The sequence below is a fragment of the Thunnus maccoyii genome, chromosome 3 (assembly GCF_910596095.1).
Source record: "Thunnus maccoyii chromosome 3, fThuMac1.1, whole genome shotgun sequence".
In the NCBI taxonomy this organism is placed as follows: Eukaryota; Metazoa; Chordata; class Actinopteri; order Scombriformes; family Scombridae; genus Thunnus; species Thunnus maccoyii.
Window position 1 is genome coordinate 5,945,850 of NC_056535.1, and position 15,213 is coordinate 5,961,062.

The following is a 15,213-nucleotide window of genomic DNA, read 5'->3' on the forward strand; positions in this document are numbered from 1 at the left end:
AAATGTGATCCATTGGATTATGACAACCCAGTTAGTTTACCAAAGTTTAAGAAAGAGAGGTGGAGCTCAAGCCCTTTGCAGACATGTGGTCTTCATCTATCTGTTATAGTAATAATTTTTTTGTCATTTAGACACATAGTGGGTGTCATTTTTGTAAATGTTCATTATGGCTTTATTCAGGCATGACAGGACTGTTACAGAAAGAAGCACAATGAAAGTCATGACATCAAGGAACAAGTCTGAAATGAATTCTGTTGCATAATTATTTCATTTTATTTATTGATCTATAATGACAACACATATTTCTGAAAATGTGCCAGTGTTAGCCAGCCAGCTAATTTTCAACTGCAGTCCTTTAGCGAGATATTCTGACACCAGTTTAGTGACATGTTAATAATTGCACACGAGAGACAACAAGATGCTATAAAGGCAACAATAGTAACACAATAAGCATTCTCAAGACAGTGCCCCAGCCATGCAGAGGAACACCAAACAGCAAAACATTAATGCAGTAAAGCAACAGCAGCAACAATATCCACTATACAGTACAGATTAATTCAGTATCAATAAATTATTCTTTATATCAATTTGATATTGACAGCACATAGATAACAAGAAAGATGGGGCGAGAGATGGGAAATGACATGCAACAAAGCTCTCTTTTTTTTTTTTTTTTGAACCACAGGATTTTGTGGTTTTGTGCGCCTCAAACCCCAAACTACGGGGGCGCCCCACAAATCACTGTTTTTATATGAACAATAGGTCAAACGGCTATGGGAAAGTCATCGCTCGTGACAAGTTGTTGCTCACCACTTTCATTGAAAGCACATTTGAAAGGGATCTTTTAATAGCCAGTATAAACAAGAGGAATGATTACAGCAGGGAAAACCTCTGTCAGTCTTCATGTGGACACCAGACTGTTGTTTTAAGACAGACTTGAAAAACTGTGAGCTTATTCTTGTTAGGCTATAGCAGCACAAAGTTAAATACATGTATTATAAATATATATATTATTAAATAAATGCATGTCTTAATAAGAGAGCTGTAATACATTTATCAATGAGAGTATGAATTCATTCTTTTGAAGCTTTTTGAAGCTTTTTGAAGCCGTTGGAAGCGTTACAAGGTCCTGATGAGACTGCTGTCATGACTCATGTAAGAATAAATCAGACACTATTCAGACATGGGGACAACATGTGCAATTGTCATCACATTGAGATGGCGGCTTAGATTGTGGACTGCAATGTCAACAAGTACTCTTGCAATCATTGTCTGCATTCAAATTGATTGCAATGCTGTTGATTCATTTCTGCATAAAAATAAACATAACAACAATGCACAATAAACAATGCAAAACAGTACAGGAAAATTTGGAAAATCCAGAGGAGAAGAAAGGAGAAGAAAACTGAAAGAAGTGTTAGAATAAATATGGAATTTATACATAAGAACAAAAAGAAAAATAAATTAATCTAGACCTAATGCAGTAAGCGAAATCAAAGAGAAAGTGAGAGTGTGTTGCGTGGGAGGAAGTGTGTGTGTGTTTGTGTATTGCTTCAAAGGGAAAGGGAAAATGAGGGTGAGACTAACCACTCTTGTTACAGTGAATAGCAGGAATGGACCCAAATGCAGAGACCGAAGGAAACTCTTTATTTGGCGTGAGCATCAAAACAAAAGCTAACAGAACAGGGAGCGCAGGCATCTAAACAGAACCAACAGAACAATATAAAAGTCACAGGAGACACTGAGAACAGGAACCAGGAACACAGACCAGACACACAGGAGACACTGAGACACAGGAATGATGAACACTGACCATAAACACAGACAACTCGACCAAGACTGAACTGAAAGCTGGACTATAAATACACACTAAACTAATCAGGGAATGGGGAACAGGTGACTAGACACAAGGGCAGGCTGGGAGTGATTGGCTTAGGGAAACACAGGGAGCAGGGCAGGGCTGACGAGACCGACACAGGGCAGGTGTGGGGAAGATACAGAGCAGGGTAGAGCTCATGAGGGCTGGTGAGAGGAGGAGCTCATGAATACAGGAGGAGAAAACACAGGGAAACCAGAAAACCAAAAACACAATACCCTAAGCTAACCAACAAAGGCAGTCCTTCAAACCCACCACCCAAATTATAACAAGCAAAACCATATTACCAGAAAGACTTGACAACAGAAGCGTAACACATGGAACCCCAAAGAACACAAAAACGCAAAGAGTCCAAAAATCAAACAGAAAGTCCAGGCAGGATGTGACAATGTCTTGTTTGAAATTGTCAAGAGATGCGGATATATTGACAGCGTGACTTGAACTGTGGCACCATCAAGTTCGTCTTCATCTCGCGGAGAACAAATGGCAGCTTGTGTGGGAATATGGTGAGTTGTAGGACGCTGGCGTGTCTTGTGTTATAGGTTCGAACTTGTGAACTGAACAGAAAGCTTGAAAGGATAATGGAAGAGACTTTAACTGAGGTACAGTATGTATGTCTTCATAAATTACACATTTTGTCAGTCTGCCTGCTGACAGTAGGCTAAGAAATATGTGCAAATGATATATTAATATTTTCAGTATAAGAATGTGTTTGTCCAAACATCCCTATCTGTTTTTGTGATCAAATGACCTTTAAGTCAGCTACACTAAACACTGAAAATGACAAACTGCTCTGACCTGTTTGTTGTTTTTTTTTTGTCATCAGGGCTTTACTGAAAGGCAAAAACAGCTGTAATTGTGGTTCTAAGCAGGAAATAATTTTCCTGTTCAGAGATAATAGTGGTGAACAATCTGGTTTGGGAAGTGCAACCATTGTGACAGTCTCTCATTAACTGGAGCACAGCGGAGGCTTCACGCCGAGACAATTACACACTGGCCTTTGAGAATGTGACAACACTTTTTGACAGGAACTGATAAAACAGGAGGCATCTAGGCTTTCATCTCAAAGTATTTTGCCCAAGATTAATTTATATGCAACAGATTGTATGTATCTGATTGGACAAATGTGGATCAAACTGTTTTTTTTCATTGTCAGTACAAAGCAGATTCAAATTATTTCCATTTGGCAAAGAGAGTTTGATTTCTTGCCATGAAATAATAATTATTCAGACAAAATGGGCTTTGAGAAGAAACAACTACTGTTGGAAGACTGTTTTGGATGCGACAGACAATTGTAGCATGGACACTCACAAGAGACAAAAGAGAATATCTCAAAAACAACTGAAGGGTAATGCCTTTAAGTAGCATGGCTCAGTGTGTCATACTTGTGATTGGTATAATGTAGCGCAGCTTTGACAATGCGCTTACAAGCCAACAAGCTTTGTCGTGCCACCATGTGTTTCCCTGCCCCCAAGGTTCATGATGATGCCTGTTCAACTGCCCATGTGCTCTCACACCCATGTCCTCATTTCCCTGCTTTAAACTCCCGTTAGCATGCTATGTTTCCCTTTAGCTACGCTGCTTTTGCTCATTTATCACAGTATCAGCTGTGAGAGGGGAGATGATGGAGGAGGTTTGAGGGTGGGGGGGGGGACTTTGCATTCGTAGTCCCTCCGGTGCTGCGCGTCTGGCAGCTTCAGGGACAGATCCGTCAGTGGCGAGGTGTCCCTCCTAGTGCATGCACCAGTGGTCTCCAGCGCAGCACGGGAAAGGTCAGCATCCATTAGATGCACTGTGACAGAATGATGTCTCTGCAGCAGTTTATACCCGCCTGCTGTTGGCTCCCGGTAATTCTGCTCTCTATGTGCGACTATGTGTGTTCATATTCATCTAAAAATGGCCACCTTTAATTTAGCCAAGTGCCAAACTGTACCGCTTTACGCTCAGATTCCTATTCTGCTGCGAGGAAGCCAAACACGTGTTAGCACTACATGGAGGAAAAATTTTTCTCTTAGGGTGATTTCAGACGTGTTGCAGGAATGTGAAGCTTGAGGAGTCACGCAGTTGCTGCCGCTGTCTTTTACTTCAGCCTTGGTCTTTCCATTCAGGCCTCATCTGTCATCATCTATTGGTAGAGGCTCACCTAGGAAACTTAGCAGAGTAATGAGGTGGTACTCCAGCTTCAAGAGGTATTAGGACTCCATCGTCATCTTAGGAACACAATACCACCAGAGTGGAAAAACACACAGCATACCATAATGCATTGGCGTTTTGTAAAAAAGCGCCCTGGGCGATACTTGAGTGGCTCCCATCAGTGTTACACCGTAGTTGTCAGTGTGTATGACAGGCCATGTGTTTATATGTGTTGTTGGTGAATGAGAGCAGTGTCCTTGAGCCTCTCATCCTTCTCTCTGACAGAACGACCTCTCACTGACATATCTACTGCAGTGTGCCGGGGATCAGTGCAGCCGAGACATGCCAGACAAGTGTTGCTGCTTTCTAGGAGGAAGTGCCAGAGTTGTTGACAACTTGATGAGGTGTTTAGATTTTATTGCCCAGCACAGTAGCAGCTGCCCGCTGATCTTAGAATATATTAGAACACATGTGAGACCAATACTATAGAGTTGCAAAATGGGATCAGTTGCTGGTTGTGGAAATATTTTTCCTAATGAAAATATCTATTTGTGATCCCCTTACTTTTCCTTCAGTGCCACCATGAGGTTGAGATTTCTGGTGGCGTGAAATGTTTGGATGCATTGCCATGAAATTGGGTACAGTTATTCACGTTATCTTTGGTGATCCCCTGCACTTTCCAACTAGCGCCACCATCTGGTCAGAATTTTACCTGCACAGCACTTTGCTTCATGACTAGATACAAAACTAATAATATTCCCATCAGCCTCAGCTATGCTTTGTGTTTAGTGCAAATTAGCTAAATGTTAGCATGCTAGCTAGCTAAGCTAACTATATGGTGAATATGGTAAACATTATACCTGGCAAACATCAACATGTCATTGTCATTGTGAGGATGTTAGCATGTTAGCATGCGGTTGGCTCATGATAACCAGGTGCCTAAGACACTGAACCACATCAGAGCTGCAGCACATTTGTCATTGCATTCGGAACAAAACATTAGAGCATTTTTGTTAAATTCATCCAACACTGACCCAGAATCCAAAAATGAACTGATGGATACTGCTGAATGTAAAATCAGGTTTCTCCAAAACATAACTCATTTAATTTCAATTCAGTTTGTCTCTCAAAGGGCAATTTGCGGCAAGTGAAGTACACATACACAATTAATTTACATACATAAAGACAATCTAAAAAATACAAATTGACAATGTTAGAAAGAGTTGAAATACACAAGGATTAATGGCAGTGGCTGGTGGTATAATGATTGTGTTAAAATTGCAGTGCATACAACAGAATTAAAAGCTTGGTGGTCTGATATTTTGAACTGAAAGTCTTCTCTCCTGAAGTTCTTGTGTACACAGTTGTGTGCCTAACTTTTTATCAAAGAAGCAGCAAGACCTTGTAATGCATTTTTCAGGGAGTGGCAACCTCCAGGGCTGAAAAATGAAGCCAATATGGAAGTGCCAAAAACTGCACTTCCTTGAATGGCCACTTGAGGCTGGCTCCATAAGTGAGTCAATCCCTATAGACCTCCATGTTAAAATGCCCAACTTTACAGCAGAAATAAACATGTTTACAGCATGGTACAAAAAACAGTTTTGGTCTCTATAGCTCATTTCCCCTTTCATGACAACTATACGGGAGGTGAATTTTTTTATAACTCACCCGTTTAAATTTTATTAAGCCATAAAGCATAATTAAGGATGTGGTCGCTTTGAGTGACAGGTCACTAGCCGCTAGGTGGCTCGTTTCAGCAACCAGGCTTCATTCGGCCCACCTCAGCTCCAACTCTTTGCCCATTTTGGATTAGCTGGGGGTTAGGCGGAGTCAGGCACTGCCAAGATGGAGATGGCCGGAGCCGCCCACTTTGAGCTTCAAAACCTCTCTTCAGAAACCAATGGGTGACATCATGTTTCATGCCCATCCAAGCCTTCAAAGTGCTCCATCTGCCAGTCACCTGACGCTTTTGAAAATGACCAGGATCTTTAATTACAAAACTCTGGATTACTGAAATAACTCCCATCACAGCCTGTATAGGCTATTTATCACCACTATTGCTTCATGATAACAGTAATAGTGTAGATTCACTTTCAAATTTGACACTTTCCAAGATGAAATATGTTAATACAATAAAACAATTCAGTCATGAATGATAGCTGTAGCTGCAGACCCTACATGACTATATTGCAAACAGTTGAATCCATTCTGTTTGAAAAAACACTGTAATAATATTTTATGAAAAACGTCCACAAGCTAGTCAGGGTGTAGTAGGTATTGTGTTGTGTCTTTCTCTTTTGGCAGTGTGGTGCTCTATATGATTACTCTGCATTTTGCACCAATGGATAAATGTGATTAAGACCACAGAGCAGGGCCATGGATTGTACAATGGATTAGAGTTGTGTGCTGGCCAAATAGTGATGACTGTGCTGCGTGAGATGAGGAGCAGGTTATGGTAGATGATAGAGGAGGGTTAGCAGCAGCGGCCTGCATCTCTGCCTCAACCTCTCCGTCTGTCCCCGGGTGTGACGAGAAATGGTGTGTGCAGCTCCTCCACCGCTAACCGGAGGGGAGGCTACTGCTTGACATTTTCTTTGAGTCACGATGCCGCATCAGCTCATTTCCTCCCTCTTGTCATTTCTTATCTTTTCCGTTTATCCTTGATCCCTCTGTCTTTTATGCTACCTCATCTTTTGGCCTCTCATCTTCCCTCCTTGTTCAGTTTGTCTTTCTGTTTTTCTGTCACTCCTCTGAAGAGAGAGACGATGGGCTGGGGGAAAAAAAAAAAAAAGAGTACTCTATGCTGTTACCATGGCAACTGCATCTCGGAGCTGAGCCAGTACTCTTCCACAGACATGCGTGCTCCCTCTCTCATTCTCCCTCCACTTGCCTTACTTAGATTAAAGCGTACCTCTGATGAGGATGAGGAGAAAGAGGCAGGAGAGACAAGGGAGAAGGCTGTGCTTGTTAGGGAAGAGTAGTGTTTCATAACCCTCCAAGGAAACAATGTGTTTTTCTTTGTGATGAATTATTATTACTTATGGCACATATCAAAAGAAAGAGATTGTCAGTGAACTACGCACAGTGTACAACACCAGAAACAAGCAGTGTATTCCTGCCCTGTAAAGTGCTTTCTTCTCCTCTGCAGAGCTCTCGGTCGCTGGGTTGACAGAGGCGATTGTGGGTAATGGTCTGTTACAGGAAATTAATGCATTTGCAGGGCTCTACTGCCTCATTCTGTGACATCAATCAGTGTTAATTTGGCAATTAATCTGATTTAATGAGAAGATGTCTCAATAAGGGACCCCATTTACCACAACTAACTTTGGATTATTTGATTTGTATTCTCAATTTTATGCACTTGCATGCACGTGTGCGCATGTGTCCTCGAAGGGCCTTTTCATTATTGGCTGACATGTATGGTACAAATCTTTTATGACCACTTCAAAGCAACAGTAACTATCGATTTGTGTATGGTTAGAAAATGTGTCACGGTTGTCTGTACACTCGTTAATGTGTTCAGAACAGCAGTGAAAAATGTCCGCGATGGGGAACAGAAATGCGTAGACTGCTGCTGCTTTCAGTTAATTTGTTGCTGTGAACATGGCACAGCTGAGACAGGTATATTTTCACAGACGGCTGTAGATGACTGCATTGTGTCGTGTAGCCCAGATGGATGTTAAGTGAGGGGGGGGGGATGTCACCTTCTGTTTGACTTGGACAGAATGAGAAAATACCCACCTATAACGCACACAGGGGAGATGCTCCTTATTTTAAGCTTGACTGACTCGGACTGGGAGGCGAACGCGATAACAGAAAGACATGGAGTGTTTGCTTCCTGCGCCATCAGAACATGATATCTGACAGAGTTTTTCCACTCCAATCCGGGAGTTTATTTGGCAGTCATATGATGATTCAGCCAAGGAGGGAAAATTGATTGAGCAACTTATAGCTCAGTGCCCAGCTGGATCAGAAAGCAAGAGGGAAATGAGGCCCTGAGCGGACATACCAGTCCACGCTTCACTTTTGTCCCCAGGGAGGGGAATTCATTTCTGTCAAATCACTGTGATTGTAAGTAATGGGACAGTTGTGATAGCACAGCAGAGGAGGAGGAGGGGGGGGGTTCACACTCCTTTAACCACTTGGTATAAGTCAAGACTTTCCCTGGCTGGGAGTCTCTGAACTGGTGTGAACTGGTTGTGTTCCTGCCTCAGTCGTCAGCCCTGATTGCCTACAACCCCCAGATGCATTATGTCGATGTGATTTGCTGCTTGTGGGGGCAGAGAGACCTCCAGGGTCATAAAGAGACTGGATTATACACAAGGTCCTGAGGTATTGTCAGGGGAACGCTATAATACACTGGCATTATGTTGAGCAGATCTGATCCCGCTGAGGATATGCTCACGCATTATATGCCATGTCTTCCTTTTATAAGAGGTCAAAGAAGAACATGTTCCAGGGTCATAAGCATCTTTTTTTATCTGCTGTGGAATCTACTGAGTGTGTAACCTATAAAATATCCACCCTGGATCACAAAAACATCCACCCACAGAGTACCTAGTATTTTTGGGGCTTCTTTTTCTTTCTCTCTTGTATATAAGTAGACAAAAATAGACAACATCATGTCCACAATGGAGCAGGAAATGTTCAACTATCTGTACTATTTACAGTGAATTCCAGGTTTTTGTGTCTTTAGAATCAGACAGCAAAGCTTCTTCTTAAATTCCCCTCTTTGCACTGACATTCAACAATCATACAGGGAGAGATGCACTGAGGGGGAGGTTGAGCTTTGGGTTTCTCCCAAGCAGCGAGCAATGTAATGCTCACAATGTGATTTTTATTTTTGTGTCATAAAGTACCCAGCCCACGTGGGCTCATGAGACATAAAAATATACAGCTGCACTGATGAAACAACACTTAGAACATACATTATTACACAGCACTTGACACTGTGAACAAAGATGTTGTAAACATGTAAAAGGCATGTTTACTATACATACCTTTCTGAACTGACAAAACTGGCTGCACTCTACTTTGACTTCTGCTGCTGTTATTGTTCTCTCCACCCACGCCTATAAGCTACGACAAGCTCTAACTGATTTGCAGGAAAATGTAGAAATTGATAAAAGGGTGTCTTGTGGTTGTTCAAGCAGTCAGAAGTCATGAAATAATGTTCCATAAACCCTCCAATTACATATGTTCACATGCTATTTCTCTTAATATAAACATTTGGCACTCATCCAGTCTGCCTACAACAACACTGAGCTCTGCATCCTCGCTTTAAATCCCTTCACCTCCCCAGAATCCTTGTGCATTAGCATTTATCTGTTTAGTTGTTAACCGTGAATGTTTCTTTTTAATATGTGTTCATGTTCATTAAATGCTGTGTATCTCAAGCTTTGCTGGGGGGGAGGCGTTTGCAAGCTCAGGGACAGTCTCTGTCAGGCTTATTCAGATTTGTTTGAGAGCATCACATACTGTAAGCAGAGCCACAGAGCCAAACTTAAATCCAAATTGTTGTAATAAATGGTTAAAACCTTGTCGTAGGTGTACTGACTGAACTGGAGTGGAAGCAGATGAGGCGGGCTGTGGGGAAGTGGCTGCACAGGAATGAAAATGACAACACTTGATCACAAAATAACTCAAATACTGATGATACCTAATCAACCCACAACAAAGCACCTGTCTACGCTGTAATGTTACACTGTATGCACCCTTTGTGTCATGGATTAATAATGGCAGCTTTGTATTGTAACGAAACGTGTGCTTTATCAGAGAAATCAAAGAAGACATTCAACTACATGATATGCCCTTCAGGCATCTACACAGTCCATTGAACCATACAGACAGTTTTTTCGCTGTTACACCTTTGAGACTGAAGAAAGGCACTGTTGATTGTCATGAGTAGCAATGGTAGCACTCATGGCCTTATTCACTAATTAATTTTTTTGGTAATCATCATCTTAGTGCCAGAGCTTGTCTTGCTTAAATAAATGATCATTATCTGGCTCAGTGAGGGATTTTATAATTAAAGTAAATGTCCTTGACGACAAGGTGAATTAAGTCTGTGGAAATTGTGTTGCATCAAGAAGCTACAGCTTTCAGAATTTGTAATGAAAATGTGATCCTGGTATTGTTTTAGGGTGAAAGCATTTGTGTTTAGAATGTTCTTTCTGCAGCCGCAGCTCCCTGCTGTCATCTCATCTCTTTTGATACTGAAAACAAAAACATGTTTGGCATGACATTTTGAAGTGATAGCGCTACTCAGTTGAGACACTGTTTGAAATTATTTGCTGTGTTCTTGCTCCTGCGCAGGTTGGTGTTACATTGCTGAAGCAACAGAGGCAGGCACCGTCAGAGGTGAAGAGAGCACGATAGGAGTCCTCCCAGAAGGCAGGGGGCAGCGGCAGGCATGCAGGACTCAGCCTCGGACAGCAAGATGGCCAAACAGGTCGGCAGTGCCTAAATGCACTAATGGATAACTGCTGAAGCCACAGATTTCTTGGTGGTTGTGTAAAGTAAAAACACAGGAAATTACAGGAAATGTTAGCTTTTAATTTAAAAGCTACTGTAGGAGTTTAATTGACTTTCTAAAGTACCACTCCTGACCTGCTGTTCTCATGAGCCGAGCAAACCATTACACTGTAGAAGAAGTAGAGCTCATTTGTTCATATCACCTCCTTGAAAATAGGCCTTTGGGCCTTGTAGATAATGAAGATGACACTGATTATGAAGATTCATTAACTTACAGTATTTCTTGATATTGCAACAGTTTTGCCTTGTCTGAAACAGAGCCTTTACATCTTTGTATTAAAGAATGTGTAGGCTATCTTTGAAATACAGTGACTGGGAGTTGGTGTAGTTTAAAGCAGATGTACAGTGTGCTTTATGTTTTTCAGTATTTTAATTAGCAGACTTCCATAGATTACACACAGTGCGTAAAATCCAATATCTACTAAAGCACCAATTCTGATTCTGCACCATTGATTTTCATTCAGGACACTACAACCAAACACTTTGATGTTTGTCCAGGAGGGATAATGTAATATGACACTATTGGTACTTGAATTAATGCTAAAAGCATCTATTTGATAAAGAACTTGATTTTGTGGCACTGTGCTGATGTGGTACTTCAAAATATTTTAACTGTTAGAAATATTCATGCAAGTATCAAGGTTGAAAGATGAAATCCATCACTGTGTCATTTGACTGCCTTTTTTTTGTTGTTTTTCTTCATATATAAAGGAACAGAACTCCAAACATCTGGACGAACACAAAGAAACAGATGACATGTCTGAGAAGATGTCCCCAAACAAGAATCTCAAATCTCCTCAAAAAGGCTCCAAACGACTTAAAACCGCTCCCTTCAAAGTGACCCTGCTGGACTCATCCGAGTTCGAAGCAGAAGTTGAGGTATGCACAATGGAAAACATTTTGTGGAAACATGTTTTCTAGAATTAACCCGAACATGCTTTGAACAAAACTGTTGAAAAGCAACATTCTTTTTTTCCCCTTTGTTGTTATTTTCCTCTGTGGGCAGTTGTGTGTGTTGTATAGTGCTGCAAAGAGCGGATAAAATAGGCAAAGAGAATAAAAGAGAGGGTGCCACGCTGAGAGCTCACCAGGGGGGCGAAGCCAAAGCAATGTTACACTGTCTTTAATACACACGGTGGCACAAAAAATAGTGCAGTATGAAAGTCTTCATTCTACATAAGATCTCTGTTGTCATTACCATAGCAGTGTGAAATAGGATATTTCCCACTCGCTGTGAAAGGAAAGTAAAGGCATGCTTAAAAGAGGAGAAAAGAGATAGATGTAAGTTCATTTGTATAGATAAATGCACAGAAGAAAGTCAGTTGTAGCTTGCAGCAGCAGATACCTCTGGCAGAACAGGTCTATATATTCCTTCTAAAATAATATTTGGAGGATTGTGGCAGAAGGACTTCATATTCAATTACTTAACTGCTGAGATTTTGCAGTAATATTTTAAGCTATCTTTTGTTTAGGTTCAACTTTCAATTTAGCTTACTAAGAATGTATCTAGACATCCAAATCCAGGACATGATGTGTCTGTCTGGCACTGCTGCCTCTGTATCTGAGATGACAGAGTTAAATCAGGCTTCTGTCTGGATCAAATGGTAGCAGCCTGCCTGTGTCACACTCCAGTACCCTGCTTGTGCATATCTTCAACAAGACTAGATTGTCTGATGCTGCATTGGACTGGAGACATACTGTACATGCTCATAAGTAGGGCTGGATATCGAACCTTTTTGTGAAGTGTGTCCATTGCATTGAGTGTCAAAAAGTGTTGTTAAGTATTGACCCTCAATTAAAATGTGCAATTGACAAATCAATCCCACCACAAGGTCCATTAGTGGCTGTTCTGGAGCTTTCAATCCAATCATACGATCCCCATTTGAACATCTACAATTCCATTATAACTGGGCAAACCCAATCAGCTGAGGAAGATTGTGTGACAAGTGTGATCAATCTTTGCTGTTCGCACCAATGAAATTTCAATCTTGACAAAATCGGTTGGTTGTAATTGCCTTCCAAAACATTCTATATGAGTGTTTTTTGATCTAGGGGCCCCTATTGGCAGGACGACTAAGTGTGCATAAGTGTGTTTGAAAACCGTTAAGAATTACTGCTACAAAAGTTTATTATATGCCATTTTTGCTAATATAGAAACCAATGTTGAGGTGAACAGCAGTTTCTGGTGTCAACAATGTTCCTTTTCTAATTATTGTGTATGGCAAATAAGACTATTTGAGCAAGTATGTGTCATGTGTCACTGCAATATTGGGTATGGTCACTGTTAAAATCATGTGGGCTTGGTTTAGGCAAACGACCAATGTTGTTTTTCTGGTGAGGGCAGTTTTGTGAGTTAGCCCTGAATGCTCAAATTCTTATGCTTGTTTATTCATTAGATATTTCTGATCTAGATCCGGAAATTGACAAAATAATGTCCCCCACAAGGTCCATTTACTATCTGTACTGGAGCTTTTCAAGCGTGACACACAATCTTCCTCAGCAGATGGAGATGCCTAGTTGTCATGGAATTTAAATTTCACTTTTTTTTTTTTTTGGGCTTAAAAGTTGAGATTGAAAGCTTGATCTTGACCTTGAAAATGTAGGAAAATTTTATGTCTCAGACTATATTTTTTCTAGACAGAAGAAGTTCTTTACCTACTGTGAAGGGGTACTCCAGCAATTATGCATTGCTTGTTGATTAAGATGGTGGACTCGCTAGAGACAAGTTTAAAGAAGAATGGTCAAAATATTAGAGATATCCTGACATTTTGCCCCAAGCCTGGGTCAAGCTCCAGAAACACTGGATCCTACAATTCCCATAATTCAACACAATAGTTAATTATTTTCTCCGACTTTCAAAAGCATCTCCCCTCTGAACCGCAAAAGACATTATACAGGTTTTTTCATAGGTTGAGTAGCACTGCATGTGGGAAGTTAATTGAGCCTCATGCATAAAAACAGTGGAGTGCCCCTTTAACACTGAATCATTGAGCGGCGTAATATAAAGTGTTTTATTCAATAAAAAAAGTGGCTAAATCATGTTTATATTCCCCAAACTAAGGTTTTGGTGTTGAGTTGGTAAAGGCATTAAAATCTTGATGATACCCAGCACTACTGATTGATCACAGGATGTTCCTTTTGTCCAATAAAAGCCATCAGGACAGACTGCTAATAGGGTGTTAGGAAATCTATAGTTATTACATGGTCACAGGCCAGGTGCAGCCAAGGAGAAAATAGAAGAGCAATGTTATTATGAGCCACCCCTTAGGATACTTATGCACAAGTACATGAAACTTTGTGGTGGTGGTGTTGGGGGGAGAGTGCTTTTTATGTGTGAGTGTGTGATGTAAGAATATCAGGAATGCTACGCCTGCACCAACCACTCTCTCAGCACTGTGAACATATTCTGAAATACCTTTGGGCTTTTTCCACACCGCAACAATAGTTTGCATTATGGTTATGAAAGCTTTTGTGTCTTAAGTGCTCTTCCCGAATATTCGCCCGACCCCACAGCGCTGCCAGTCATTGCCAGAGAGGGATGTACAAAGAAACCTCTTGTCAGCCCATGTTTTTAAAATTTTTTAGTTTAGTGAGAGCCTCAGACCTCCAGGTCATGGACGGACTCACTCTCGCTTCATGTCTTTAATTGCCGGGGTGGAACTTCTTGCCTGCCATTTCCGAACCTCCCTCGTGCTACAGGAGCTGGTAATAACAGCGTTGTGAAGAACGCAGGCCACACTTTGAGAGCGCTCTCCCTGGAGGAGGTGCCACATTCATGGGATAATTAAGTCTCTTGTCATGGATGCATGGCTGAGCCTCCCTGTGGTCCTTAAGCAGGAGAGCAGGCACCACGCCCTTACCCGATTCTCTCACATACACCCCCCCTCCCCCTGCTCACTGAGGTGTAATCCGTCTGACTATGCATGGTCAAGCCTGGCTGGGCCGATGTGTAGAACAGTGCTATTTTGAGTGTTTCATGCTCGTTAATTGTCTTTTTTACATTGCCAAGATTCTGTCTTGGGTGTCCTTTCAGGTAGCAATGCTAAGATCATAATTGTACAGCTGAATATTTAACTGCTCCAGAGCTGACAGTGAATAGACTCACCTCAGTCATGGATTATTAAGATTCCACCTGCTGATTTCTTTAGTTAAGTTTCCTGGCTTTCAAACAGCATGTGCTTTCTTTACATAGACGATGTAGCATTGGAGACCTACTGACTGACATGATAAGAGCTTCTTTAAGAGCTTAAGCACTTCCCAAGTGTTGCTCCACCATCCTTTCACCTATAATGAGGCAAAGGCAAAACACTTTTTCAAACCCTAGCCTTGAGATATTAAGAAACAAGACAATGGAGGGACAATACTGCATCTGTTTCCCTGGCAACTGCATGCTCCATCTTCTTGTCACCTCACAAACTACTGTAGGCTCCAGGGGAGGAGGTGCTGTATGTGTGAGAGTATAATATTGTGCACGTGTAGCTCAGTGTTAGGTCTAAACATCAACATACTTCTTCCTCTGCTATATTCAGTAGCATATGAGCCCATGCATGAATTGATGATGTTTGAATATTTCATCTTGTGTTTTCCTTAGATGTATTAGAAATGAGCAAAAATTGATCCAGTGCTAATGAGCTACACTTTACCTGAAAAGTTTATATAACTTGATTTTG

The 15,213-nt window shown here is 41.2% G+C and overlaps 1 protein-coding gene across 5 annotated transcripts in view; it reads left to right on the forward strand.

Annotated features, from left to right (window-relative positions):
* Positions 1-1,965: 1,965 nt before the first annotated feature.
* The window catches only part of LOC121894273 (band 4.1-like protein 1), a 42,612-nt gene continuing 29,364 nt past the window's right edge, over positions 1,966-15,213 (forward strand). For 2 of the 5 annotated variants that reach the window (XM_042406764.1, XM_042406765.1), the window contains exons 1-3: positions 1,966-2,382; positions 10,325-10,460; positions 11,255-11,422. In XM_042406764.1, coding sequence (XP_042262698.1) covers positions 10,422-10,460; positions 11,255-11,422 — 207 coding nt within the window. In that variant the 5' untranslated portion in view covers positions 1,966-2,382; positions 10,325-10,421. The remainder of the gene's footprint in view (positions 2,383-10,324; positions 10,461-11,254; positions 11,423-15,213) is intronic. The other 3 variants (XM_042406766.1, XM_042406767.1, XM_042406768.1) reach the window with 2 other exon arrangements.